Consider the following 26,364-nt stretch of genomic DNA (forward strand, 5'->3'; position numbering starts at 1 on the left):
TCAAATAGATTATTTTATCTTACTTTGGTAGCGTTCAAATATCTGAAGACGTCAAAAGTAAAGTAGTTTCTGGCTTATCCTGGTCGTGTTCTATTATTATCATTATTCTATTGTGATAATATTACCCACATACGAAACGTACAGTAGCATAATTTTATTTACAGGTAATTTTACATGTTTGCAGTTTTCAGAAATATATCTTATTCTCCTATTTCCCTGACGAAGCTCACACGCATGGGTTTGCGAAATGTTGGTTCATAAGAATTAATTCACCAGCTGAGCACCTTTTGTTATTGAAATTTTGCCAGGTGGCGAACATAGTATTTCTACAGAAACATAATTCACTCAGGTGAAATATTATGTGATCAATATACGTCATATTATTATATCCTATTTACGCGAAGGGTGAGTCTATATTTCGCTGTTCTTTACTTTGCCGGTTTGTTGTGTTTTGCTCTAACCGTATAGATCAGTTTTGTTGTGTTGCCACTTGTGCTTCATATTGACTTGTTTTATGAACCACTGCTCTCAATTTTTTTGATTTCTGGACATACTGTTGGTGACCGTCTCATTGCCTTTGTGTGGTTGACCGGATTGCACGTTACTCGTCGCTCTCCTATTTGTTACTCGCAATAAGTAATATTTATCAAGTTGTGTTAATTTTTGTTGACCTTACTCGTCAAGCATTGTATTGTATATTTCATTTACTTGAAGTGAATTAAGAATCATTTCTGAATTGCAACCACCGCTAGACGGAGGGACGGAGCAACAACGCACACTTTTAACTTTGTCAGTTTAGTTTGCAGGATTTTTCCCAGAATTATTTTTCCTCCTAAATGCTATTACATGCTAATTACAGTGTTTTACAATCTTAAAACGTCATATTACGATGGTTATCGGTATTTTAATATATTCCAACAGACGCTGTTCTATTAAATGTTCAATTCTTTACCGAACAGTACCAACAGCTGGATAGACTAAGTCCATAAAGTTAAACTTGGCGAATATGTGCCTAATATATAATTTTATTGATGAATGAGCCCCCACACAAACTGGGCCCCAGGGCATTCCACCACGTAAATCTGCGCCTGTGGAGCTTTACAGCGTTGTGTTTTATTCTGATCTGCAGCTGTTGCTCAAGAAACTCGCGGCAAAACGCATTTTCCAAAATGATCTTATTTGTAACAACAAGTTCTCATTTAGTCCATATTAAACCTGTTATGCCAATGGCATGCCTATCCCGCCCAAATAAGACTGAAAGACAATATCTAGCCTATCACAGACGCATCAAGATTTTTAAATCAAATGGAAACGCAGATTTAAAAAATGCTGACGGAATAAGGCAAGTGGTAAATCAATTCTATTGAAAAGTAGAACAGGCGCAAGTGACGTATCATAGGTGCAAGTGACGATCATAGGTGCAAGTGACGTATCACAGGTGCAAGTGACGATCATAGGTGCAAGTGTCAGGTTTCAGAAAAAAAAAAAAAAATTCCATTCACGTGTTTGCCTTTCTCTGAAATTGATGAGGTCTTGTATCTGTGTCGTCATCACAGACGCGTCATTCGAACAATAGTGAAAATCTGGAAGGTTGTTCGCGGTCTCTGTTTAAACTTTTCCTGGCGCAAAACATCTTTATAAAACGATCTTTTTTAACTGTCTAAGGTTAAAAAAGAAACTTGTCCCTCCAGCCATTATAACGAGCCAGCTTACAATACTCGGCGTCTGCAAAATTTGTGGTAAAACAAGAAAATTATGAACAACTGCCATCCAACATCGCTACATTGCATTTATGCTTTTATATAAATTTATATAATTAATTGACATATATATATAATTGACCACATTTACATTTGATATAATAAGATGCTGTATATACGGTTGTGAAATTTTTGAATAGAATCTATGACATGCAAATGCTTCAAATCTGCAATGATGGTCGACTGTCGATGGATATTTCCAAATATATGAACAACTTACAAAACATGAACTTTATGTTATATTGCGGCAATAGTGGGCGCATACAATCACTAACAGCGTAGGTTTACGTTGGCAAAATTTTTGCTAAATCTTTAAATTTCTTGCTATTTCTTGCAATGCCTACTCGTCGATATTGAATTTGTTGCACAGTTTTATTGACATAATTGAACAAATTTTCTCTCCTGGCAGAAGTGATTTGGTTACTACAACTAGTTACTGTAGGCCGCCTACGTTTATACTGGTCACAAGCCTCAGGTTAAGTTATTGACGGTGGACATCAACGAAAAATGCGCGGAAAGTCGTATTTTTGTTACTGCAAGCTACCGACCAATGCGAAATATATAGGCCTACTTTTTCTCATATATCACTACATACGAACTACTTGTAAACATAGACATAATGTATATTAAATCTTTCAAACTTTATTTACTCTCGTCTCGCTACACACCTTCTTTATGCCGGACACCGACTGATGGACACCGACTGATGGTGTCCGGCATAAAGAGAATTTTCACTTGTAAAGTCTTTGAAGTGTGCAGGCTCGGTCCTGAAAAAGTAGCTTTCCAAGGCGAACTTTCAAACCACTGGGCGGTTAATCGGGCGGTTACCGGATAATAATATGAAAAACAAAAGCACATAAAACTTCTTTCTTAAGCTATATCTGCACAAAGCAGCTTCGTAACGTTCGCACAGGTATCAGGTTTCCAGCGGTGAGCTGGTAGCTTTGACGTCATCATGCCCGGGTTCAGATCATTCGAACAAAAGAGGTAAATTTCAAACATACTGAGATATCTCAATAATTTAGAAATTGCGTTCCAAATATCCAGATGCTTTGCATCATTGGCTGCCGATTACGCCGTAACAAATATACTTGAAGGCTATAAAAGCTTATTCACAGAACTATGCTGATATGGACAATATTTAAATGACTGCGTCACTTAATTTATTAATTAAGTCTTCTTAGTAGCCGAGTGGTTTGGGCCACTACCAGTTGTCGCCGGTGAGTTTGTTCACGGTAACTTCTCGTGATCCCGCGTCCTTGGCCATGCCAGTAATATGATATAATAATTAATAAGATTATAACCACACTTGCTTCTGTTCAGTGGACATGGTGGACAGTTCTAAATTCGGGAAATACTACGTAAAAAATAAAAATAAAAAAATAAAAAAAGTGTGACAATCGGAATTTGCTAGCTCGGACACAGGGGCTCGAGCGATGAAGAATCATCATCGGGTTTAAGTCGCGTAAAAATTTCGTCAGTCCGAAGATAAAGATGATCATAACATCACAATACCAATTTCTCTCTGCTACTCGTCAATTATCCAAGCACAAATATTGTAAAGCGAGTTGTGGAAAGCAAAGTTAATTTTCCATCTATCGGGGGTTTAAAGTCTGGCTTGTTCTATTGTCCATGCAGCCTTAATTGAAAGGTTGAGCTTCTAAGACGCGAAGGGGATTTCCCTTAACTTTTGTTCGGTTTCAGTTTTATCGAATAGAATCATTCACAACTTCTCTTTGAAAGAAGTTTATTGTTTCTAGTTCGGGAATCACGAGCCAAATTGTAACAGAAAACCAACGGAAAAGCAAGTCACCGATATTTAAGTGATTTAAAATCATCAACAGAATTTAACCAACGCACAAAGCTTAGTGACGTATTTGTTTGAATTAAGCTACACTCGCTCGTTTGCCGAGTCGTAACTAAGTCATCAGACTCGAGTCCCAAGTCAAGTATTTTGAAAGAAGTGACTCGAATCTGTCAAGTCGACTCATCCGGCAAATAAGACTCGAATGAAGTCAACTCACTGAATATCTAAAACCAAACCATACCGAAGGCAAAAATTAAGTACCGTTTCTGCCATCAAGAAACCTGCGCTTAGCGACGTTGCTATGACATCATTGATGGCAATTCTCCTTATGTTGTATATCTCTCGAAGCGCAGACGGCTACAGGTAGATCTTGTAACAAGCTCTCCGTCGGTTCAAGTCGGAAAAGTCGAAGGAAGACTTGATGAGGTTCCACAGAGTTGGCCAGACTGGCAAATATTTCGCCAACAATGTTCTTGTCGCTTTGGCTGAGGAACATGGCGGCCATGTCGAAACGCTGAGCTCTCGCGAGATGCTGAAGGATGAGAAAAGCTCAATCGAACTCCGATGAATCGATGTGAGTATTTATTACGAAATCAAGATAGGTTGATATGCGACGACAAACTGAAGAATACTTTCCCGAATATCATATTCTTGATTCGAGTTGACACGAATAAGCCAACTATAACAATGGCAAACCCGAATATCATATTACCCGTCTAAATAATCGACTTTGGCAAAAAGTAGTGACGTCAATTCCTTGCTAAGCTAGAGGATTCTTCCACTTCTTACAATGACTGACATAGATCTAACTTTTGCTTTCTGAACCACTATTAGAGTTACGCTGCGAGTAAAGCAAATGATTTTGGATCAAACAAAATAGCTTGACGGGCCAAAAGTTGCTGGAAGCCCGCGGGCGAGCGTTTAGGAGAGGTCGATCTAGAAAGAAAACTCGAACTAAAATCTGAAATGCCTCCTTATCCGAAAACAAACATATGCCAGAGACTAACTTCTGAACACCTGGAGCTGTTATGAATAAGTCGCAACCATCTTGCTTATTCATTGCTCAAAAGTTAAACTGTGGAACGAATTCGTGAATAGACGCTCACCCATAGTGAAGTGTTGTATCCGACATTCAGCAAATTAACGATTTAATTCAACACATTTCATGACATCTACCAATGTTGTCGCTCCTAAATAACGGGGGAAGAGTTCAAATATATTGCGTTTAAAAGTTATTTCCCTAATGCGAAACAACAGATCAGATTCCTAAATAAGTGAATTATAGCGGTTGTTTACTCGCCCTACTTAAATCGGAACCTGACACTTTTCCCGCTAAGTCCGCAATAATCTTGCTTATTCTGCCTATATTGGAAATGAATCATAAGAAATAATCGTAATCCTGCATAGAGGCCATACCTACGCCAACCATGAAATATTATCCAACCGTTACAAATAATTTATCAGAAGAATCGGAAATACGCTGATCTAAGACTCAAGCATCTGTACAAATATTTGTGACTGAGAATTGGTCTCGTAGTTATTAGCACAAACCACAACAATTAACTCTGAGTAGCATAATACAATGTAGTTCATAATATCGCAAACAACTCGACTTAAACTTGACTGATCGAAACACAACGATTTAGTGCAAAAGAATAGACATCAAGCAAAATCCGGAGAGAGACGCAAAGAAAGCGAATAAACCTTCTAATTTATACCCGAAGAATTATTACTTTTGTTTCTAAATTTATTCAAAGATGATGGTCGGCTAACAATAACATTACACCAACACAGCACATTGCGCTGCCGCTGAGAACCGCATTGACCAATATACACATTTGGCCACTTGATGTTGACAAAGCGCAATTGAGATAGCAATCTCCGCTCAATGAATCAACAAACAGACACAAAGGCCCAGACGTTCATCAAAGTTGTATCAGACATTCCGCAAATCAACGATTTCATTCAATCAAAACATGTTATGACGTCAAAAAATGTTGCCGGTCCTAATTAACAACGCAACAGTTTAAGATTAATTAACAACGTTGCGTTCGACGGTAATTACCCTAATGCGACACTACTGGTCAAATTCTTAAATAAGTGAATCACAGCGTAGTCCACTCGACCCATTAAAAATCGGAACATTTTAACATGTTTTATCTGGTTGGTCTTGATAAACTGTTTAATAAAATAATTTTTACTACATGTTTAGAAGAATATCGTTTGTTTCAATGCAATGGTCGCCGCTTTATACGTTCCGGTATATAATAAGCCCTCCTGCTAATGAAACCCGATGTTGCGTGGTTCAGACGCACTCTGTTCATTCCGGTAGTAAAACACCACACTTAATAAACACGAAACCCCGTTTCATATGAGCCCGTTTTCCAAACACCATCGCATAATATTGAGCGCAAAGACGAAGTGAGCAAGTTTTCGCGCAGTTTGCTTCAAGCCAAGTGCACCCAAGCGAAGCGTTGTTTTATTTTACGCTTTTTCATAAATATTTTTTTCCGGGCGGAAAACTGTTGCGTCATAAACTCAGTTGAAGCAAGAACGAGTTCACTGTTGTTCGGTTTTGTGCTGTAGAAAGCACCACACTGCAGGTCAATCAATCTTCAGGTGGGCTTATAAAGCGGCGGCCATCGCATGTTTTGTTTTATTTTAAAGGTTTGGAAACAAAATTCTGTGTAGGCTAAATATTTTGGTACCATTTATCCTTAAATAGGCCTACCATGGTCATCGGACACGACACACCAAAAACGAACACATCGTCTGTGAATCCTTTTCATATGTTTTCGTGTTGGATCACTGGTTTCTGTTAAAGAATTTTTTTCAGGAAAAAATTTGATGAAAGCCCAAATTAATGACGTAGAATTTCTAAGAAACGTGTTCTTCGACGTAGCAACGGTCACAATGAAGCGGTCGCATGAAATGAAAATTCAATTGAAAGAATAAAGAGCGGGGAGAATCGGAAAAATATCAAACAATGGTTGGAATCTTAACTGTTGTAATTTAAGCTGAACCAGGTTTTACGACAAACTCATCAAGTACAAAGCATCTCTTTCCCTCTATATTATGGAAGGCTTCATATGAAAGTCACCAAACTGTGATAACTACAAAGTTTTATGACTAAAATTTAAAATTTTACTTAAATTTAATCGAACTTTTTAAAGGATTTTGTAAAACTGTTTCAGATATGAAAGTTACCAACCGGTTACGGTTCAATGAACAAGGCATAAAAGAAAGTCGTTATATTTGGGATTGAACCGGTGCTAACTTAAAAAGTCAACTGTTGCGTTTGTAGCGTGGCCATGACAGGACATGCCAGGACATGACAGGACATGACAGGACATGACAGGACATGACAGGACATGACAGGACATGACAGGACATGACAGGACATGACAGGACATGACAGGACATGACAGGACATGACAGGACATGACAGGACATGACAGGACATGACAGGACATGACAGGACATGACAGGACATGACAGGACATGACAGTTCCTTGTCTAACAAACAAAGTTTGGTCAAAATTCAGCGGCTAAATCATTTGTAACCAAGCGCAAGCCGCACATTGCACTGGGATTGTTACGTTCAAACGTCACAATGAAGCAATGACCAAAGGTCTCAGTTCAAACAAAGCTACAGAGTTGTTATCCAAACATAAAAAAATAAATAAAACCATTATATTGACCAGACCAGCGTGGTCCAACTGCAGGCCCGCGAACTGATAGTCAGCTTTGATAGTCGCTATTGTTGAGGAAGAACCTCGACCACAGATGTCACATTGATCAGCTTTTAAATTCTATCAGCTAAGTTTTGAACTATTCTAATTTCAGTTTTAATAAAAAATAGAACTTTTTTCAGTTCTAATATCAATGTCACATTGTTCTTCAGTTCTAATTTAAAAACATTGGCCCGCAAGATAAAAAATTTTCTGATTTTGGCTCGCGATGAAAAGAAGTTGGACCACGCTGGACCAGACGTTTAAGTCAACACATCACTACAATGGATTCTCAATGTATTAGAATGCTGAAAAGTTACCTCGGTTCTAATATTTGCTAATATTTGGAATGTTTAAACACAAATTAAGTAAATTGAACGGTCAATGTACGAGACAACATCAATAACTAGCAAGACAATCAACAAATTACTACATTGTTTGATCATTAGTAGACTCACCGATTATGACGTCATAGTTTTCCTCCGTTGTGTAAGCTGTAACTCACAAATGAACTTAAAACTACAAGAGCTTATCTTCAGATAAATTTCAAAACGTTAAATGCTGGATTTGCAGCAGAATAAAATATCATCAAAATACTAAGTCCCTTTAGAACAAATCCCTATAAAACAAATCAATTCCAGGGACGGCTTAAACTGCCACAAGCTGAAGTTAGTACACAGAGATAATGGCGACCAGATCTTATTTCTTTTGTAATGAAGAACTTTTTCCTACAAGATGTGATACGATCTTACATAAAAGTTGATACTAGTGTATTCACTTGCGCAGTAAGTTTCTTTTGTCAAATGATGAAACAATAACCAGTGTGACGTACATGAATTCACGGATAAACAGAGTTGTAGTTAAATCAGATTTTGAAGCACTTGTATAAATGTTCGAAGGAAAAAATGATACTTTCCAGATGATATCATGATACTCATAGATATAGGCAGGGTTGCCATACCGTCCTTATTTATAAGATTTGTCCTTATTTTAAAGGTCCGTGTCTTAGAAAATATGTTTGTCCTTATTTCTAAGAAATGTCCTTATTTTCACTTTCGTCCTTATTTGTTAGGGCGGAGGTGGGCACTTTTGTCCTTATTTTGGACATTTTGTCACCTCTACGATACCATTTTGTACCAAAGAGATACCAAAATTATGAACATGCAGACAGTGTCTTGTTTTTTTTTAGGAACATTGGTTGCTTTCTCTTGTTGTGCACTGTTTAAGGTGGTATTCCTCGTTCATTTTCTAGTCGTCCTTATTTTCGAGTTGAGACTGATGGCAACCCTGGATATAGCAATACAAAACAACAAAACATGCTTTCAACCAAATGCAACAAACTGGCGGACGATGAAGTGAGTGAACAAAGTATGCCGAGAAAAACTTCTTAATTGCTACGATAAAGTTGTTGTGCGAATATTTAAACCAATCAAATTACTGTTCACTGATAGGAGGCGACGAACGTATTTAGGTTTGTTGGTTTCAGATTATTAGCATTAAGTTTCGTGTTGGTGTTACAGTTGATGACGGTAAAGCACCAGTCGTAGTGTTGTATTTTCTTGGCTCTTTAAAACCAGCAGGTTTCCGAGCAATCAACGACCCGGACAAAATAAGTGAATAACATGTTAAAAGCACAAGATGAAATAAGTGGCCGCTTTCCATAACAGCACAGATAGAATGAATGACACACAAGTCATGCGCAGTCTCAACGCTTGGTCACGCTTGAGCGACGTTCCCACAATTCCAAAGACCAAGACATGCTGTGGAATGGAAATTTTTCCAAGGTCCATATCCTGCAAAATCTTTCATTTCATATTCCATACTTTGTACGATATTAACGCCTTCGAAAATGGAAGAAACCACACTGTTATAATTTTAAAAGTTTGTGGTGAACGCACTTGATTGTGTGAATGAGGGTGCGCGTGTACTGTTCTGGGAATGCGTGAACTGAGTTCAATTGTGTGAATATGCATTCAACTTTATTATTGAAGATTCGTTCCATTTCATAAATGAAATCTTTCATTCCATTCCATGCTTTAACAATTCCATATTCCCTGCCAAAAACAAAGACAACTCCGAGGAGCAAAGCACCAAGTTCACGGTCACACGGAAGTTGTGTCTGTGTGAGAGGAGACCGAGCAGCAGGTATAAAGCTGTTGACTACGAAGGAGAAATTTATTCAACTTATACGTCACGAAACCCTGCACAGAGAAGTAAAGATTATTATTATCATAAAACTAGGAGAAGTTTGTTTAATGCTTGGTATAATAATTAATCGTTGTCCTCGGACTGAGAACAGTATTTGCAAGTCTTAAACATGGCGACGATTTCTCATCCCTCGAGTCCCGGTTACCGAGGTAGCCTTTGTGCATATTTTGATTCCCACACGTTGTTTATTAGTTTCTCTTTGACCTTTATGTAATAAGTTATCGCCTGAATTAAGAACTACCCACCAGGTCCACTGAACAGGACAAGTGCCGTTAATGCCTTGTCCAAGTGCGTTACAACTGCGGGCTATAACGCCACCTGGTGTCGATAAGATAAACTCGCTGCCAGGAACAAAACGTTCCAGCAAAAATTCCTTCAAGCGGTCGAGGTTCTTATATGACCCCAATACACGAGGGCTGTAGGTTTTTATTGTTTTTGAAGAAAAATATGTTGGAAATCTGCTTTAATAGCTGCAGGGCGCCATCTTGAGACATACTTTACAGCAACAATACTTGCTGGATGTAGCAAATAAATATAAAATTCCTTCGCATTCTACTTTCCGCTCTTAATTTCTGTCCACTTGACAAAATCTTTCTGCTGAATAACTTGCTTCAACAAAAGCGACGTTCTTAGCTTTATGTCCAGTTTGTGATGATTGTCTCATTTATTCCAAGTTGTCCGGTGGAAAATGTGAACGTGGTTTCCGTTTTACCGAAGTGTTCTCATTTTAAGCAAACAAAACCGGTTTAGAGTTATTTATAGGTTATAGGTATTTGGTTAAAGACTAGTCTTTGTATTGTATTGTTCCTCTACCTATACTCACGACTATGAAGCTGGCAAAGTAACCACACAAGTAGCTAAAAAGTTTTAACAAACTAATAAAACGTTTACTGCTACTTGGCCATCGCCTCATTCGATGTTAAACGGTTGCAAAATGCGCGCGAAAGACGAACAATCTTTAAAGTTTTAAACACACAAAACTGTAATTTCTCCGCAAGAAACACACACTTCACTCGAAACGGTAAAACTATGAGGAATGTTGTGGAAGACGAAATTCTTTTTTCCAATGGCACGTCACGCTTCAGCGGTGTTGTAGACTTTTTTGACGAAACAATCTCACCTCGACTTTCAGGTCCACCACCTGCATTATAAGGTCAAGTTTAGTGAAATTTTAGCAGATTCCCCACCAAAGGTGGTGCGCTGGTGATGAGTCATATTTAAGGTTTGTGAAGCAAAATGGTCAGAACTTTCGTAATATCTCTCTCATCCTCGTGACACCGGTTCCTACATCGCCGCTTTTTCATCTTCCAAGATTATCAAATATTTCATCACAAACTGGTTCTAAGTGGGTATACGGGGAATCCCCCTTACCATCAGCTCCATAGGGTTGGAAAACCCTCCTTTCGCTCAACACTGACAGGGTTAAGTTTTTTCGAAAAAGAATCTCCCTCAAAACCCCGTCCCCGCCCCTATAACGCCCTTCTCCGCCAGTGCCCGGGAGAAGCCGGAAGCTCTTCAGGAGAACCGGATATCTGCCAAAAACAAACTCGTTACCAAATAATCAACTTTATGACGTCACAATAAAATATAACTTACCCACCTTTTTTCAAAAATTTCCGGATCAGTGCTTCTTGTGTTGGTCATGTGACTGTGAACCCCACTGCGACCGTGCCAGGTTGGTCCCTGCAAAATCGCCACGTCATCATTACGTCACGCAAAACGTCATTTATAAAACAAAGAACTTACCGCTCCAGCTCCACCGGCGACAGTATCGTAATAACCAAAGCTGTCATCACCAAAGGTCGTGTTGTGCATGCAACCCTGCGACGCAGCACACACTTTAAACGCCTTCATTATGACGTCAACGATCCTCTGTGACGTAAGCACGTTGCCACCGACGACGGCCGCGTCATCATCGGGGTCGAGTATGGACCACTTGGGTATGTTGACGGGAATAGGGGCGAGGCAGCCATGGTTAAGCGGGATGTCGTAGCCCACCATGCACCTGAGAGAGTAGATGATAGCAGACTTGCTGATCGCTCTCGGCGCGTTCAACTTGTTTATCACCATAGGGGATGTCCCCTCGAAATCGAATGTCGCGCTTCTCGATATGAGCTCCTGGACCAGGTGGATACCCTAAACAGAAAGCTTCGTTGAAATGTCTGAGATTGATACAGTTGTGACGTCACAAAGACACTTACCTTCTGGTTAGCGGCAACTAGCGCTCTCAAGTCGGCCAGGTAGCCATGGATATTGTGGGTCCGGCTGCAACTAGTGAATTCTCCTGGGAGCATGAGAAACGCTGTTACTTCTGTGAGGTAACAAGTAAAAACAAGTTCAATAGGGTTTAAAGCAGTGGTTCCCAACCTGGGGTTCGCGGACCACTTGGGGGTTTGTGCAACGAAAGAAAAGAATCATAAACATTTTAAGACGCTATTTCATTGAAATTTGCAGCAGCTCAAGTATATCCGATATTACAGTAAATATCCCTCAATAGTAGGTTATGCATTAAATAACAAGATATTTTCTGATTGAATTCTTGGCAAATTTTAGGTACGGGTCCGCAGGCTTGAAAATTTATTAAAAGGGGTACGCGACTAAAAAAACATTCGCAACCACTGGTTTAAAGGTAATTCTGACTCATTAAAAAATCAGAAACCAATTTGTCATTTCACACAACAACTACCATGAAACTTTTCAGCATCATATGATACGAGAAAGCACGTCATTCACAACATTATCACATAAATCACAATCACATCCCAGCATAAATCGCAACCTTCTCAAAATGTTTCAGTAGCGGTTGGTTAACACAAACACCGTTGCTATACAACTATGAAATTTTTGAACGTCATATGATAAACTTCGTGATCAGATCTATAACATTTATCACATCACCAAGCATATCACATGATCATACTCACGAGAGTAAACAGGAAGATGAACTCCTCCAGCACATGGATGATTGAAGACGATGTAATCTGCTTCATTGATCTCTATCGCCCACATCTGGTACTGCACGCCATCCAACATGGCCCCTAGGTGGCCTGGGATGTGAGGAGCGTTGGAAGCAAGACCACCATCGGGTCCGAAAAGAGCGCACGGGAAGTCAAGTCGTACCTGTCGATTCATGTAATGTTACACAATACAATAATGTCGACCCACAATCATCATAATAGAACCACACCTACTCAGTTATCAAGAACGTATTTACACAAGCAAGTCTTGCAATATACACAAGACTATACAGGACTTTCAACAACTGCACCACGGATAAAATGTCAAGGGCTGGGAAATCTTGGTGCAATAAATTCGCAGAAATTAGACCAAACAAATAAAAGCAGTTTTGGACGATTATCTAGACCAGTAATGTATAAATAACAAACATGTTAAAATATGACAAGTTCAAGCCAGACAAATACCTTAATGTTAGTGGATATTGCTGTCCGTTGTAGAATCCTACCCATCTGTTCTGCAATGCTCGTGAACCTTTGATGTCAAAGGTCAGAGGTTATAATATATTGATAAGATCAGTGATCCCAGTCTAGCACACACACAACAAAAGTAAATCGGGAATGACAAATAACCCAACCTCACTTCCAACTACCCCCATAATCATTGCAAGCATTTGATATTCAATTTCCCAGTTATTGTCATTTGGGTAAATTGAAATAATAATAACAGTCATAAAAATCGCTTCGAAAAATTCAGTCTACAAAATAACACCTATACAGTCGACTCCGCTTAATTCGGACACTTTGGTTCAGCTCACTTTTGGCCGAATTAAGCTGAGAAACGGCTTTGTCCGAATTAAGCGGAAAATCAATTGTTCGTTTCATGGTCATGCATAAAGGCAAAAAATGCATTTAAAATACTGCACTGTTGCGTAATAAATGAATTGCTGCTGCGCTATACTGCAGTAATTGGCACTGATCGCATAAAACGTCTTCGTTTACTTTAGTGAGCAATTTCACTTTTTGTGCTAAACTTTTCTGTACAATTTTGTCCTACAAGATGGACGCAATTGTACCGAAGTAAAAGCGACTATGAAGCTGGCATGGCGTTATATGAGTTCATTGTCGATTGTTACTGCATGTATCGTCATTGTTTCACCATAATCACTCGTAATGCAATTAAATCTTGTCTTAAAACGAACGAAGTACTGTTTATTGTATCATAACCTAACGATGGAATTGCAAACTTGTGTCCGAATTAAGCGGAGAATTGTCCGAATTAACAGGAGTTTTTTACGTTCAATTTTTACTTTTGTTCCGTTCCCGAGCATTTTGGCCGAATAAAGCGGATTTGACTGTATATTTAAAATAACGGAGAATGACAAAGAACCCAGCCGCACCTTACAACTACTCCAATGGTCATTGCATGCATTTGATATTCAATTTTCCAGTTATTGTCAGTTATAAACTTGCTTCCAAAAACTGTATCTACGAAATAACACTGACCTGTGTGAAAATATAGAGAGTTATTGATGAAATTATGCACGGTTTGTGATTTAAGTATTTGTAATAAGACGATAGCACAACATACACATAGGTCCAGCAAATAAAAATTTAGCATTGATATTTAACAACACTTTACATCATCACTAGGGCAACCAAAAGTCAATATGGTCAATTTTTTACCTGCTCAGAATGCTATGAAACAAACACAAAACAAATTTCAGCTTTGTACGACGTGTGGTATAGGAGTTATTAGGTCAGATAAAGTCAAAATGTTATGTAAGGTCAAAATACGGTCAAATTGTTTCGTTAGGTCTTTTTCTTAGGTCAAAATCTATTAAACTTGTAATTTTGTAACCATTTTGTAATATTATTCATTATTCGCAGAAACGAAAAAAAAGTCAACACTAGAAAAGCATTTTGTCATTTTTAAATGCAGCTTTAGATTAGAAAATTGCTGTAGACAGTGTAGAGACTATCAGTATAGCGTTTTTCAAAATGAGGTCAAAATTTAAACGATTTAGGTCAAAATAAGGTCAAAATTTAAAATTTTTAGGTCAAAAAACTGGTTGCCCTAATCATCACAAATCATATTGTTACCTGTCGTACAACATTTGCTCCGGCAACAACATTCCCAGACAAAGATTGGCGTCACAGTTAGGGAATCCCCTTTCTGTAGCATGTGGGGCCTGGGTGAGCCCCAACAGATTCAGGGAGGACTAGGGCTGACGACAAAGAAACCCAACCGGAAAAATTGCATAGACCAGACCGTGCTGCGACTGTGTCGATGTCAAGCTGTGATGAAAATGTTCAGCTGTCATAGAAATCAAACAAAATAAGACAACATATTCTACTGTCAGTAGAAATAATACAAAACGAGACAAGAACAAATGAGACAAGTCGTCTTTCTCCAAATTTTGAACGTCCACTTTAATTTGTAAAAGCTAAATAGGTAAAAAATATCAAAAAGCTTGAAAGAAAACAAGATAGTAAATACAACATATACACAAAAATATAACAAAGCATGTAGAGTCCAAACAACACATACTAGCACATATCGGCACATTGAAATAAAAACAAACTTTGTCCTGATGTTGATATTAACAGGAAAATTTGTGCCATTGTTGAAGTTTTGCTTTAATTTAAGATTTGAAAACAAAATACCTGTGGTGCTTGTATGGTGACACCAGCTGTAGTAGACTTGAATACATGCTCATATTCCCCGTCGTATCGACTTAGATCTGTTGATGTTCCTGTGTAAATAGTGTCATAAATTTCATCACAATTTAAGTATTTGCATGTCACAAAATCATTCTTTATTACAGAACAAAGAACCTGTCAGGATATTCACAAATTGTATAAACAAGTGTCTGGCCACACGGCCACAACACCAAGCACTGGAATAAATGGTTGGGATACCACGATGACAACACAAGGACATAACTTACGTAATCTTATTAATATTTATCTAGCTTGTGCATGCATGCAACGTACATGCTCATACTGATACTGGATATATTAGCGGCACCATACCTCTCATGTTGTACCCAAATGCTATGTTGGTCTTGAAATGACGTCATAGCGTACCACATAACGCCACCTGCTGGGCCGGATAATATTGTTCTACTTTCATTGAACCTGAGCATAGAGGAGTGTGAGATGTTATATTTTATATCAGAAGATGTAATCCCAGGATGGGCAACAGTTTTGAACTCATGGGTTGCTTTGGGTGTTGAGTTTGTACAGGCAGGCACAATCATAAGCACAAATGATGTCATAATTAGTTTGAGTCCTCACTTGTTTCTATTTCTACCTACAACAGCATGAAACAAATAAACTACTATAATTACATACAGAAGTGAGGCCTACTTGAGCTCTAATCAGACACTAGCTTAAGTGTATTTACTGTACTAAAACTAACGGAAAACTAGAATATCAGTAAGGGGAAATTTGAGTTTTTTGGTTGGCTTTAATGGGAAAGCAGATCAAAAAGGTTAAGAACAAAGTAAAAAGTGGTAATAAACTCGTCTCTAATTAAGTATTTAAAACCATAGAAACTATGAAATAAGCAAAGACGAAAAATACAAAACCCACATTTAGCGTCACCAGTGGGTAGTAGCTTAATACAACTGCATTGTCAACTGGAAACATCAGAGTTGATCAGCTTACGAGGTCGAATATCTTCAGTCTGGACTAATTTCCAATGTAAAGAAGATCTCTCCAACCCTTAGTGAGAGCAAGTGCCATTCTTTCACCTTTCCTCTCGAGGAGAGCATTTGTAGCGACCGTCGTTCCAATCCGGATGAAATCGATCTTACTTGAGTCGAATGATTCGATCATCATAATTTTCAACTCTTTAAAACAAAATTAAACTATGTATACATAATTAGGCAGTCTATCAAATTAAACAACAGTTCTTAGCAGTGGTTTTCGCCAAGTCGACAAATGGTTAAACTTGAGGAAATGAAGGGAAGCTAAGTTTAATTAGAGACAAAATTACGGGCATATTTGTAATTAAACACCAGCCTTAAAATCAAACTACTTTTCACAATAATCTTTTTAGCCTTGTCAACGAAGCAAATTAGTAAACTTGAAACAACTATGAGACATAAAATCATCAATAAAATTATGATAAACTTTACCATATTGGCTATGTGTTTATTTTTGTCACAAACCTCTTCCATAATCCTTCAAGTTCCTTCCCCTTGTGTTTACTTTTCTGATTCAAAATTTGTTTCTTCTCAGAACTTACTCAGCATTTATCATGTTAAGTATTTCCTAAAATCTAAGCATAGTGTCGGAGTGCGTCCATTATTTTCTTTCATGCCATAATAAAAGGCACTTACAAGGCTGCCTGTAGAGTTAGGCCGATACAAACCCAAACTAGAATAGATTCGCCGAATATCATCTGCATTCAGGTGAACACAAATACTAGGCTAACGATATCGAAACTGACTACAAAATTATTATATTTCCTATATTTATATTTTCCAGGCTAAACAAACCAGGGTCAACATTTTTCATACAGCCAGTGTATACATGTTCTTATACAGCCTACTGAAGGCCCTTTACTTAAAAAATTTGCTTTTCAAATATTATTCTTTTGAAACCAAACAATTCTTCAGCAACTATATTACACTGGAAAAAAGTGACCGTCATTAGGCCTAGGCTAGTCCAAAATTTTTATCATTGACTAATAAGACGCCGATTTCGTTTAAAAACATTGGCCATCATGCCTTATTGTGGTCAAGTACCCATAAATCTGCCTACATGCAGTTTGCAACGCCTTTTTATGGCTGACTAGGCTACGTCCCACCGATGCACTGGAAACAATGTTGGTTAACTAAAACCCATTATACGATGTGATTGGCGTTTACTTCGTTATAAGTGAAAGACTACTGGCTTAATCTCATTCGTGTCATGTAATATATGGAGCCACTTGACACAATCAGAGTTAATGACTTAATAGTTGCTGTTATCGCGATAAATATCACATTAATATTGAGATGGTGACATTTCGTCACTGTTTAAAAGATTCCTTATCCTTGCAATGTCATATTTTTATGAATTTTTATTTTTCTACTAAATGCAAGGTGCAACAAGGTCAAAACAACCTAGAAGTAATCCTGTGTAAATACAACAGGCCGACATTTTTTTACAACTATCATTAACCTATGAAAAATGAGTTTATGACAAATAATAATTTCGTTGTTGTATTACTTGGCTTGAATTATTACACAACAAACACCTTTGCCATAAAGACCGGACTTTCTCTGGCTGTTCGTGTTACCATATGAGCGAAGTACAATGTTGATTGATAGTTGTTTTACTTCTCACTCGATGGTATGAGTTCTCATTTCTCAAACGGCGTGACTATGCTGTTTTAGTTGCTTAAATTCTGTCTATGCATATTAGTAAATGTTAAAGTCCCATTTTTATTTATTATCAGATTCAAAGGCTTACACCTTTGGGCAAATCTTACTGAATGTTACATTACGCAGTAGTAACAAGTGAATGGGAACAGTAAAAGGAAAGATTGCAAACATTATATCGGTATTTATATGGCACACCAGTTCAAGCCAGGTAGTTTTTCTGAACGTCATTAAGGAGAATTTAAGCTTGGTCTGCAACTGAATTGCAAGATCCCAACTTAAAATTTAAGCATTTCCACAACAACTCATGACTCGCGAGTCACGCGTGACGTCACAACCCAAATTACTTTCTTAGAAACGTAAAAACGTTTTTTTTTTAAATAATCCGGGAATGCTAACGCACACAAGAGCTACGATTATTTGATTTACTTTTAACATAAAAACATGGCATTTATGTTAAAAATCACAGCAAATATATTCAAGATAACCTTAAATTAAGCTAAAAAATGTGGTTCCTAACTATAGGACGTAATAGGACGTATAGGACCTAATATGTAATTACTTGAGTGTGACGTGTAACAGCGTTTGCTATGTTGGCAAGGTGTGACGTCATCGAAGCTTTTCATTCGTGGTTTTGTAATACAGTGACGTAACAACTTACATGAAAAGCATTTAATTAGTACATGGTATTAAGTAGGGATGATGCCACAAAGTAATACACTGTGCTCCTACCATTCGTTTTCCGCTGGATGGAGCGTCGGAGCACCCGTTTCATGCAAAATGACCGAGCGCAATTGGTGGGAAGGCAATTGTTCTGGTCTTTCAGTTCCGGATTCGTCACAATGCCTGTCTAGCTTGACGGTTACGTGCAAATGAGTGGTCGGTGATGTGGATTGAGTCGAGTGACGTCTCACTAAATTTAGTCATAATCATGCCTTAACTGTGATTGTTACGTCATAAGCCAAGCAGGCCATTCAAATCGAGTAATGACATGACATCTTTGATTTGTGGCTGGATGGGGGAAACCTTCATTTGTTAAAAAATATTTAATAAATTGCAGATTAAACATCAGCCAATACCACGGAGGTCTTTCTCGAAGCAGGGCATTCTTGTATTGTGACGCCATTTCCGCCAATTCCTTCCAACCGCGTTGAGAATTTCCGAATTGCTCAAGCAATAAATCAAACAGACCAAGAAACCCTGCCGTGTCATAAAAAACAATAAGTTCTCTGAAATTCGTCAGAAATGTATTAATCAAAACATTTATGGCTCCGTCAGTGAAACGACAGAGTGCTATGACGTCAAGTCGTCAATACACAAATGGTAGAGAAGCGCAATTATGTGCAGATCGCGATTGTAAGACATGTAGTTAAAGGTGCCAGTTGCATCCCGGAGATGAAAGACAATTCTGACCGCACAATCGAAGGAATCAACAAATTTACCTGAAATGACTGCAAGATGGCGTTGACGTGGAAGAAAGCGATTTCACCAGCGCCATCTCCCGGACTGAGAAAAACAAGATGTAAGTAATTCCAAGAAGGTTGAAAAGAAAGAAAGCCGCCTTTACTGCTTTTGAATACGTCACTGCACTTTCCAGCGAGTTCTGCTTGATGAGTTTAGTGACCAAAATTCGGACGACATTCACCATTATCAACGCGTTGATCTGCTTAGAAGGAAATAAATGTTTTAATTCCAAAGCGTCATAAATTACTTGGTTGATGGTGGATGAACCGTGTTGACCCAGTAGATAGTAAAATAAAAACAAGATATAAGGTGGTCGCACTCTGAAAGTTAACTTTATTTTAGATTCTTCTATACGAGCTTTCGCAACCATAAGCTTGCTTCTTCATGTTTACTAAGAGATGGCAAAAAGTACTTCAAATAAGTTACTCCGAGCGACTGGTAGTTCTGATCCTGACTGCTATAGCCAATACTTAATTCTGATCATTGTTATAATGTGACATCATAAAAACTTACCGCGAACAAGACAAAGATGGGAATCTGGTAGAAATATTCGACCCAGGTATCTGTCGGGTTCTGCATCCAGCATTCTTTGTCCTCATAAACCGCTTTGAGCACTGCCCATAAGACCGTGATTGGGATCGGTGTGCCTGCGTCATAGACATCTTGAGTTATTAGTAATTAACATGTTTTCGACGAAAATTTGTGCTGAACATATCTGATACAAACAGCTTAATGAAACAGGTATAAGCTTTGGTTTATGCAACATCTCAGAAACACGTATAAAAACACAAAAGACTCCTTTATACTCCTACAGCGCTATTAACAAAACATTCCTAGCGCAATCTAAAAGAGTTGGGACAAGTTTTAGGATGTTAATATTCGGACCAATTTTAAGTTGCGTGACATATATGACATTAAATAACCTGACTAAGTCAATGGTTGAACAGGATTTTGTAGAAGCCAAAGACAATGGCGGTAACAATGGACTTATCTGACATCACAATAGTCAGTATGTGTGTAGGTAGCTTTAATACTACCACGTGACCATGATACCCTGTCACCAAACTTCGGCAAAAATAAATAAATGTATGATGAAGAATAATTGTTTCTTCAGAACTGACTGTAGGTCGAAACCCACTGACTCGTAAAATGGGAATCGAAATATTGATCAAAGCAACTGTAATGAATCCTGACTTACCCCAACCTAGCGCCATGTATAGCTTTATGCTGAACCTGTCGTACGTGTAAGCCATGACCACCATCATGTGAAGGTAGACGCCCTCCACGAACATCCAGCAGTAGGTGGCCACTTGAGAGTAGATGGAGATGGCGGCCAGGACGCGACATAGAACCTGGAACCAAACCTGGGTGATTGTGTGAAGAAGAAGTGGCGCAAACAATTGTGCAGACTTGCACATATTATATAAAGATATTTTGTTTACCAAAAAATGTCGATACAACAAACCGTAAATTTGTAATTGAACTTAAACTTTAACATTCTAATTAGCTTTGTTGTAATAGTAGTGGTAAGCATAAGATATCGTTTACGTCATACTAATTACGTCAAAATACTTCATTGTTTTTTTTTGTTTGGTAGCTGGTGAAGAAACTATGACTTAACCAGATGAAGTTTTGTAGAATGAGCGACGTAGCAAGATTCCAATGAATGATATTTCTCCAACACCGGATGCTTCTACAACGTGATGACGTAAACAAAATGACGTATGCATGCCGTAATAAAGCCGAAATAACCTATTTTTGCCAAGAGAACAACAGAATTGGACTTCACTTAATGCTTTGTATAAAGTGTTAGCATAGAGTTTATGCGATAGAGTCCTCCCTATGCAAGAGATATTTTTCTCACATAAGTCTTTTAACTTTCAACATACAAACTATAAGCACTTTCTTATAACCAGTTTATTATAATTGAATCGTTGCAGAACTTCCATCGCGTAAAGCCGCGAATTTTCGTCATCACCTCGCTGTGAATTTTCCCAAACTACGTTTAGGTCATAATTGAATTTACTTTGAAGTCAAAGTATAATTATGACCCAAAGTTTCAAACGGTTAAGACTGAGATCAAAGAATACGGGGTCAATGACCTCTAAATCGAGTTATCGCGATGTTTTAAAATCGATGTCATCCGCCATAGATGTACCTGAGTCTCCAGAAGAGTAAAAAAGCGATGATCAATGTGAAGAGGGAAAGTCCCCTGCCTACGTAAGTTATCATGACGACAATCTTGAGATGGGCATTGAAGTAATCTTCGGCAGGGTCACTCTGAAATTTAAAAATCGTGTAAATCAATTTTTAGATTTAAAAATTTCTATCCCATCCCAAGCGATGTTAGTATTGAATCATATAAGTCGAGACAAGCAAGCAATCTCGATCATATAATTGATAAAGTTTGTTGACTCCAGATTGAATTTATTTAAAGTTAATTGAATGTAAGTTCTATTTGTTGTTATTCTGGAATTATTAAACCCATGAGTGCAGGTTATCAAATTTTTATGTGAACGCATTCATGCAGAACTGACCGAGTCCGGTATGGGACGACAAGCAGTAAAATTAATGCGAGACCATCTTCCGTCCGATTCACACTTGCGAGTCGCGTTAACTGGATTTCAAAGAAAGTAACTCATAAGAATGTTCCATTTATTTTCATCGATAACCTTGTAGACTACCAAATGTCATATAAAGTTCTCAGTTTATCTATTTGTAAACAGTAATATAGGCAGCTCCATTGCAATGAGAATATAAAAAGTATACTGTGAATAACTTAATGTCGTCCAGGTTAAAACCCTCATACATGAATTGTTGTAATGAACTCCATTGAGCTTCTTAAAACATCTCGTGTAAGCAATGCCGCCACCAAGCGTCTGGGAAAAGCAGACATCCGGGGGATTCATGTTGGTCACGTGAGTGTTGACGTAAGGGCAGTGACCTTTAACAAGGAAAGTAAGGTGAGGATTTTGTGGAAATATCGAGTATTTCTAGTTTTGTGAAAAATTGGAATTGTTTCCGTGTTTTTTAGTTGAGATTGAGACAAGAGATTGTTTCGTCATAATATTACCGGAAACATTGGTGTAATTTTGACAGAATTTGGCAATGATGACGCAACTCGTCTGTTTCTCTCCCAGAAACTCAATTTCTTTGTCATGGGGCTCTTGGCTGGGTCGAATAGGAAAAATAAATACAGTAGTAGCTTGTTCGACTAAAATAAGACGTCACAGAGAACTATTATGACATCATTTTCGACATAAAGCGAATACCTATAATTGGCACACATCTTGTCCAAATTTGTTGAAATGATCCCACTGACCATCAACTCCGTTGAAAACTAGCAGCAGAAAATGACGCTTGGTTTTGTTTTGGTGGAAAGTTTGATGGATCAAAAATAAACGTAGAGTTATAAACTACAGCAATTGTTAAGTCATAACCACATTGATAAACAGCTCTACATATCTATACATATCTTAGTTACTTGACAACGTCAAAATGCAAGTTGCAGCAACGTGGCCAGGTTATTAGGCACAATACGTCATATTTCATCACCTATCTTGTACTTTGACTTAATACCTGTGCGGCCAAGAAAACCAAGACTACTGGAATTGTTTGAACGTTAATTTTTACGAGAATGACATCATTGTCAATGACGTCATTACTTGAACCATCTCTTAATTGAAACTTTTCTTATAGAGGCCTATAGCTGATGCAGAAAAAAGCGAACAAAATTTGTTTAATTTTATCCCAACTATTTTTATTAATAAAAGCATACCCATTAATTCCTGAACACATCCTCTGCTCTGGTTATAACTCAGACACCTCGCACTACAACTGTTGCTTTTATTGCAACGACATATGGACGTTCTGTGGCTATAACTATAACTTTATAAACTTTTCATTATTCTTTACTTATAAATCTTTGTTGGAAGACAGAAAGCGAAAACAGTCATGAGTGAAACATGCAAGTCTAACATTAAAAGTTCGAGTAAAGCAACGGACCGCAAACATAAAAGAAACAACTCAGAAGAGATTTCAATAAACACGGCAAGCTTGATCAATGCAATTCTATAAATCCGCCACGACACCGCGTCACTCTACAGCCCTGCACTGAACTAACTACCCAAGCATATGGCAAACTACATTATGAAGAAAATTTAATTTTGCGGGATGCCATTTCTTCTGAAGTTGGAGTATATCCAATTAGAGTGTAAATTCGAGGCCGTATTCACTTATAACCCAATAAAGCCATGTTTCTATTCATTTGTCTTTTTGCAATCCTGTCAGTAAATCTTGATCTTCAAAACCTGCATGGAATTTTTTACAATTAAGTCAAATTTATTTTATAAACCACAATTTCTGAGTGTCTAGTTGTAAGTTTCTTATTGCAAACGAGAACTTTTCAACCTATAATTATAAAAGAGCTCGTTTGTTGTTATGATCTGGAAAGTTAATTTTTTACCAGCTACGAGTGAAAATTACAGAAGGAAATTAAACAAAGTCATAAGGTACAGTACGAAAGTTATCGTGCGTTAAAATTGACGCCTCAGTGTCAAATTTCGTCCGCACTTGCTTGTAGAAGTCTTATATTTTTAGATTCTTTTTGAATGTGGGAAATTAAGTGGCAATATAACCATTCCTCTACTCCACTAGAAAAATGTCGTAGCTAAATTTAACGATTTTGGAAAATTTGTAAGTTATGAAAAGACATCATTTTAATGTTGATTTATCTATTTCTGTTAACCACATCAAAGACACAACTGTTTTGAAGCATTCGTCATATATATTCATATATTATATTTTTTCTATATATATCTATATATCTATATATCTATTTATATATCTATATATATCTATATATCTATATATTTTCTATCTATATATTTTTTCTTTTCCTATATTTCCCTAAGCAGCCTACTTCCTTGCAATGTGCTTAAGTGGGGTCAGAGGAACCTGTAAATATTACTGCTAATATTGCCGCTAAACCTCATTATCCTTCCAAGAAGCACTCCGGTACAACTCGGAAGGAATTTGTGAGTGAAAGCGTCACTTACGAGAAACTGAATCCTTGCGGGGTGCGTTGGTAATACCGCCTCTGACGTCAAGTAGATCCTACATCAAACTATGTATAAATCAACAACCAACTTTCTATAAAATGCAATATTTTAAAAAAAAATTTACAAGAAAATTGCGTATTAACATGAATACGTAGAAAGGCTGAAACTTCCCGTTGATGTTCGTTCTTATTGTTAAGTAACGATTCATTTGGTAACAGATTCATTGTAGGTTTAGTCCCCACTTGTTGGCGCTTTGTTGGATTTTCACCAGAACCAACGCTGTGTTGACGGTCAAACAAATTCCTCCCCAATTCCAACAATATTAACTTTGTTCGAATTTACAGATTGTCAAAAGTCTGACGGTGCACTTCTGCACTAAGTGCAAGAATAGCAATTGATGTTTTAATAAAAGGCCGTTTGCGACATGTTTTGAGCAGACTACCTCTCGAAAAATTTTATCTTCCTTTCCTATTAATAGCTCCCCTAATTATATTATTTCCAAACTATATGATATGACTTACTAAAACTATTTAGGTCTAAATACTTCCTGTGTGGGGCGGGAATTTACTATAACTGACAGCTGGAATGCATTAGCCGTTAGTTGGCGGTAGCTGTGATATTTGCTATAATTGTCAGGCCACGTTAGTAAATGCAGGCATAACCATGCGCTATTTATCTCAAAAATCTTGACAAGAAGTGTTGTGTTTGCAACATATGTCATGATAGACTCCAAAATTTATCTGAGAAACAAAATATTGACCCTATTAAATGCAGCCATAACCAAGGAGTAGGACCTATTTTCAAGGTGGGACATGTCACAACTTTCGTAAAAGGGGGTTCCCCAACTCTTGAACAAGAGGTGCTAAAAACAAGACAACAAGTAAGATAAATTGACACGGTCGTTGAGAGTAAAAGAATTCTGGTCCTGAGCTGGTTTATAAAACGGTGACTACGTTTGGTGCAAATATCTATTAAAAACTTTACACGGAAAATTTTGTTTCATTTCGTATCACAACTTTTAACTTTCTACTTTAACTAACTGACTTATCACTTTTTGACATCTTGGCGTTTCTCCCTTGCAGGTGCACCGTACCTGCAATAACTCATTTGCGGGAACTGTGTTCCGGACCGTTCCGGTTTGTTTTCACCACTGTGTATACGTCATGCGTCATCACGCGTCATCATGTGTATACGTCATGCAAAGCAGTCGCTTTGTTACGATGGACGCGAGGCAGACTCCAATAAGCCATTGGCAGATGATGATGATGATGATGATGATGATGTTTTAGCTCTGAGGCAACTTTAAATTGTGGAGCTCCATTGTCACCACGTCATAGTTATTCTGAAACAGCGGCGTAACCTAGGTTTTAGCAGCCCTGCGCTAAGGCAGAAAATATCGCCCCATTCCCGAAGCCATATTTTGAATTTCGTAGAAAGTTGAATGTTTTTAAAGGCTGGTTGACCATCTGTTACGTGTTTTGTTCTCGTTTGACGTGCCTTGTGTTTCTGCCTTCGGCCGGAGGCGCTGATGTTTGTAATTGCGCCTGGCTAGTTGGCGAACGTGTCACTCTACCGTTGCCTGAGCTGTGAGCAGACGTGCCTGTTTTTACCCTTTATTTTATCAAATACAATTCTATAGTTTAACTGCAGGTCTATTCGAACCAGCATAAGAAAAGGCCGGTAACACATCTAGGCCAAAACGCGAGGGACGCAAAATTTTTTATTTTTGCACCTCACATAAAAGGCAGAAGCTTTGGTCGATACTTCCGCTCCGCAATGGATGTCTTTGGAGTTCTCATACTGAAAGAGGAAATTTTTGAGGTGTTACAAAAGCAAACTTATCAATCATTATGCATCCAGGACCCCGCCGAGTTTCGAGAGTTTTTATTTGCATCTAAATAGGTTTATACCAAGTGTGTGTGCTCGCTAATGTTGCACGAAATTATAAATAATTACGCAACGTACGTAATCACGTAACGGAGCTCCTGTTACAAACGTTTGCTAC

General features: G+C 37.9%; 2 protein-coding genes and 2 long non-coding RNA genes across 4 annotated transcripts in view; all 4 read right to left on the reverse strand.

Moving 5' to 3' along the window:
* The window catches only part of LOC143453396 (uncharacterized), a 90,082-nt gene extending 76,199 nt beyond the window's left edge, over nt 1–13,883 (reverse strand). The window contains exons 1-3 of the mRNA XM_076954732.1: nt 13,861–13,883; nt 12,929–12,995; nt 12,431–12,626 (exon numbers count right to left, since the gene is read on the reverse strand). Coding sequence (XP_076810847.1) covers nt 12,431–12,626; nt 12,929–12,995; nt 13,861–13,883 — 286 coding nt within the window. The remainder of the gene's footprint in view (nt 1–12,430; nt 12,627–12,928; nt 12,996–13,860) is intronic.
* Nucleotides 1–15,188, reverse strand: part of LOC143453426 (uncharacterized) — a 109,028-nt gene extending 93,840 nt beyond the window's left edge. The window contains exons 1-2 of the long non-coding RNA XR_013115177.1: nt 15,128–15,188; nt 14,564–14,758 (exon numbers count right to left, since the gene is read on the reverse strand). This is a non-coding gene — a long non-coding RNA (uncharacterized LOC143453426). The remainder of the gene's footprint in view (nt 1–14,563; nt 14,759–15,127) is intronic.
* Nucleotides 10,302–11,800, reverse strand: LOC143451648 (5-oxoprolinase-like). Its single transcript, XM_076952349.1, has 5 exons — nt 11,708–11,800; nt 11,253–11,642; nt 11,107–11,189; nt 10,878–11,038; nt 10,302–10,647 (listed from the first exon to the last, which is right to left on the reverse strand). Exons 1-5 carry the CDS (start codon nt 11,798–11,800, stop codon nt 10,400–10,402), a joined length of 975 nt encoding a protein of 324 aa, XP_076808464.1. The 3' UTR covers nt 10,302–10,399.
* Nucleotides 15,189–15,495: 307 nt separating the features above from the next.
* On the reverse strand, nt 15,496–16,773 carry LOC143453424 (uncharacterized). The gene is made up of 3 exons (XR_013115174.1): nt 16,639–16,773; nt 16,058–16,317; nt 15,496–15,601 (listed from the first exon to the last, which is right to left on the reverse strand). It is a non-coding gene; the product is annotated as an uncharacterized LOC143453424 (long non-coding RNA).
* Nucleotides 16,774–26,364: the final 9,591 nt, after the last annotated feature.

Source organism: Clavelina lepadiformis, chromosome 4, assembly GCF_947623445.1.
Source record: "Clavelina lepadiformis chromosome 4, kaClaLepa1.1, whole genome shotgun sequence".
NCBI lineage: Eukaryota > Metazoa > Chordata > Ascidiacea > Aplousobranchia > Clavelinidae > Clavelina > Clavelina lepadiformis.

Bases quoted from the DNA above. Each gene is read 5' to 3' on its own strand.
- LOC143451648 (XM_076952349.1), bottom strand. From the start codon at position 11,800: ATGCTCCCAGGAGAATTCACTAGTTGCAGCCGGACCCACAATATCCAT. The intron at 11,643-11,707 runs GTAAGTGTCTTT...CTTTCTGTTTAG, and splicing joins TAGTTGCCGCTAACCAGAAG to GGTATCCACCTGGTCCAGGA. The intron at 11,039-11,106 runs GTGGGTAAGTTA...TGTTTTTGGCAG, and splicing joins CCGGAAATTTTTGAAAAAAG to ATATCCGGTTCTCCTGAAGA.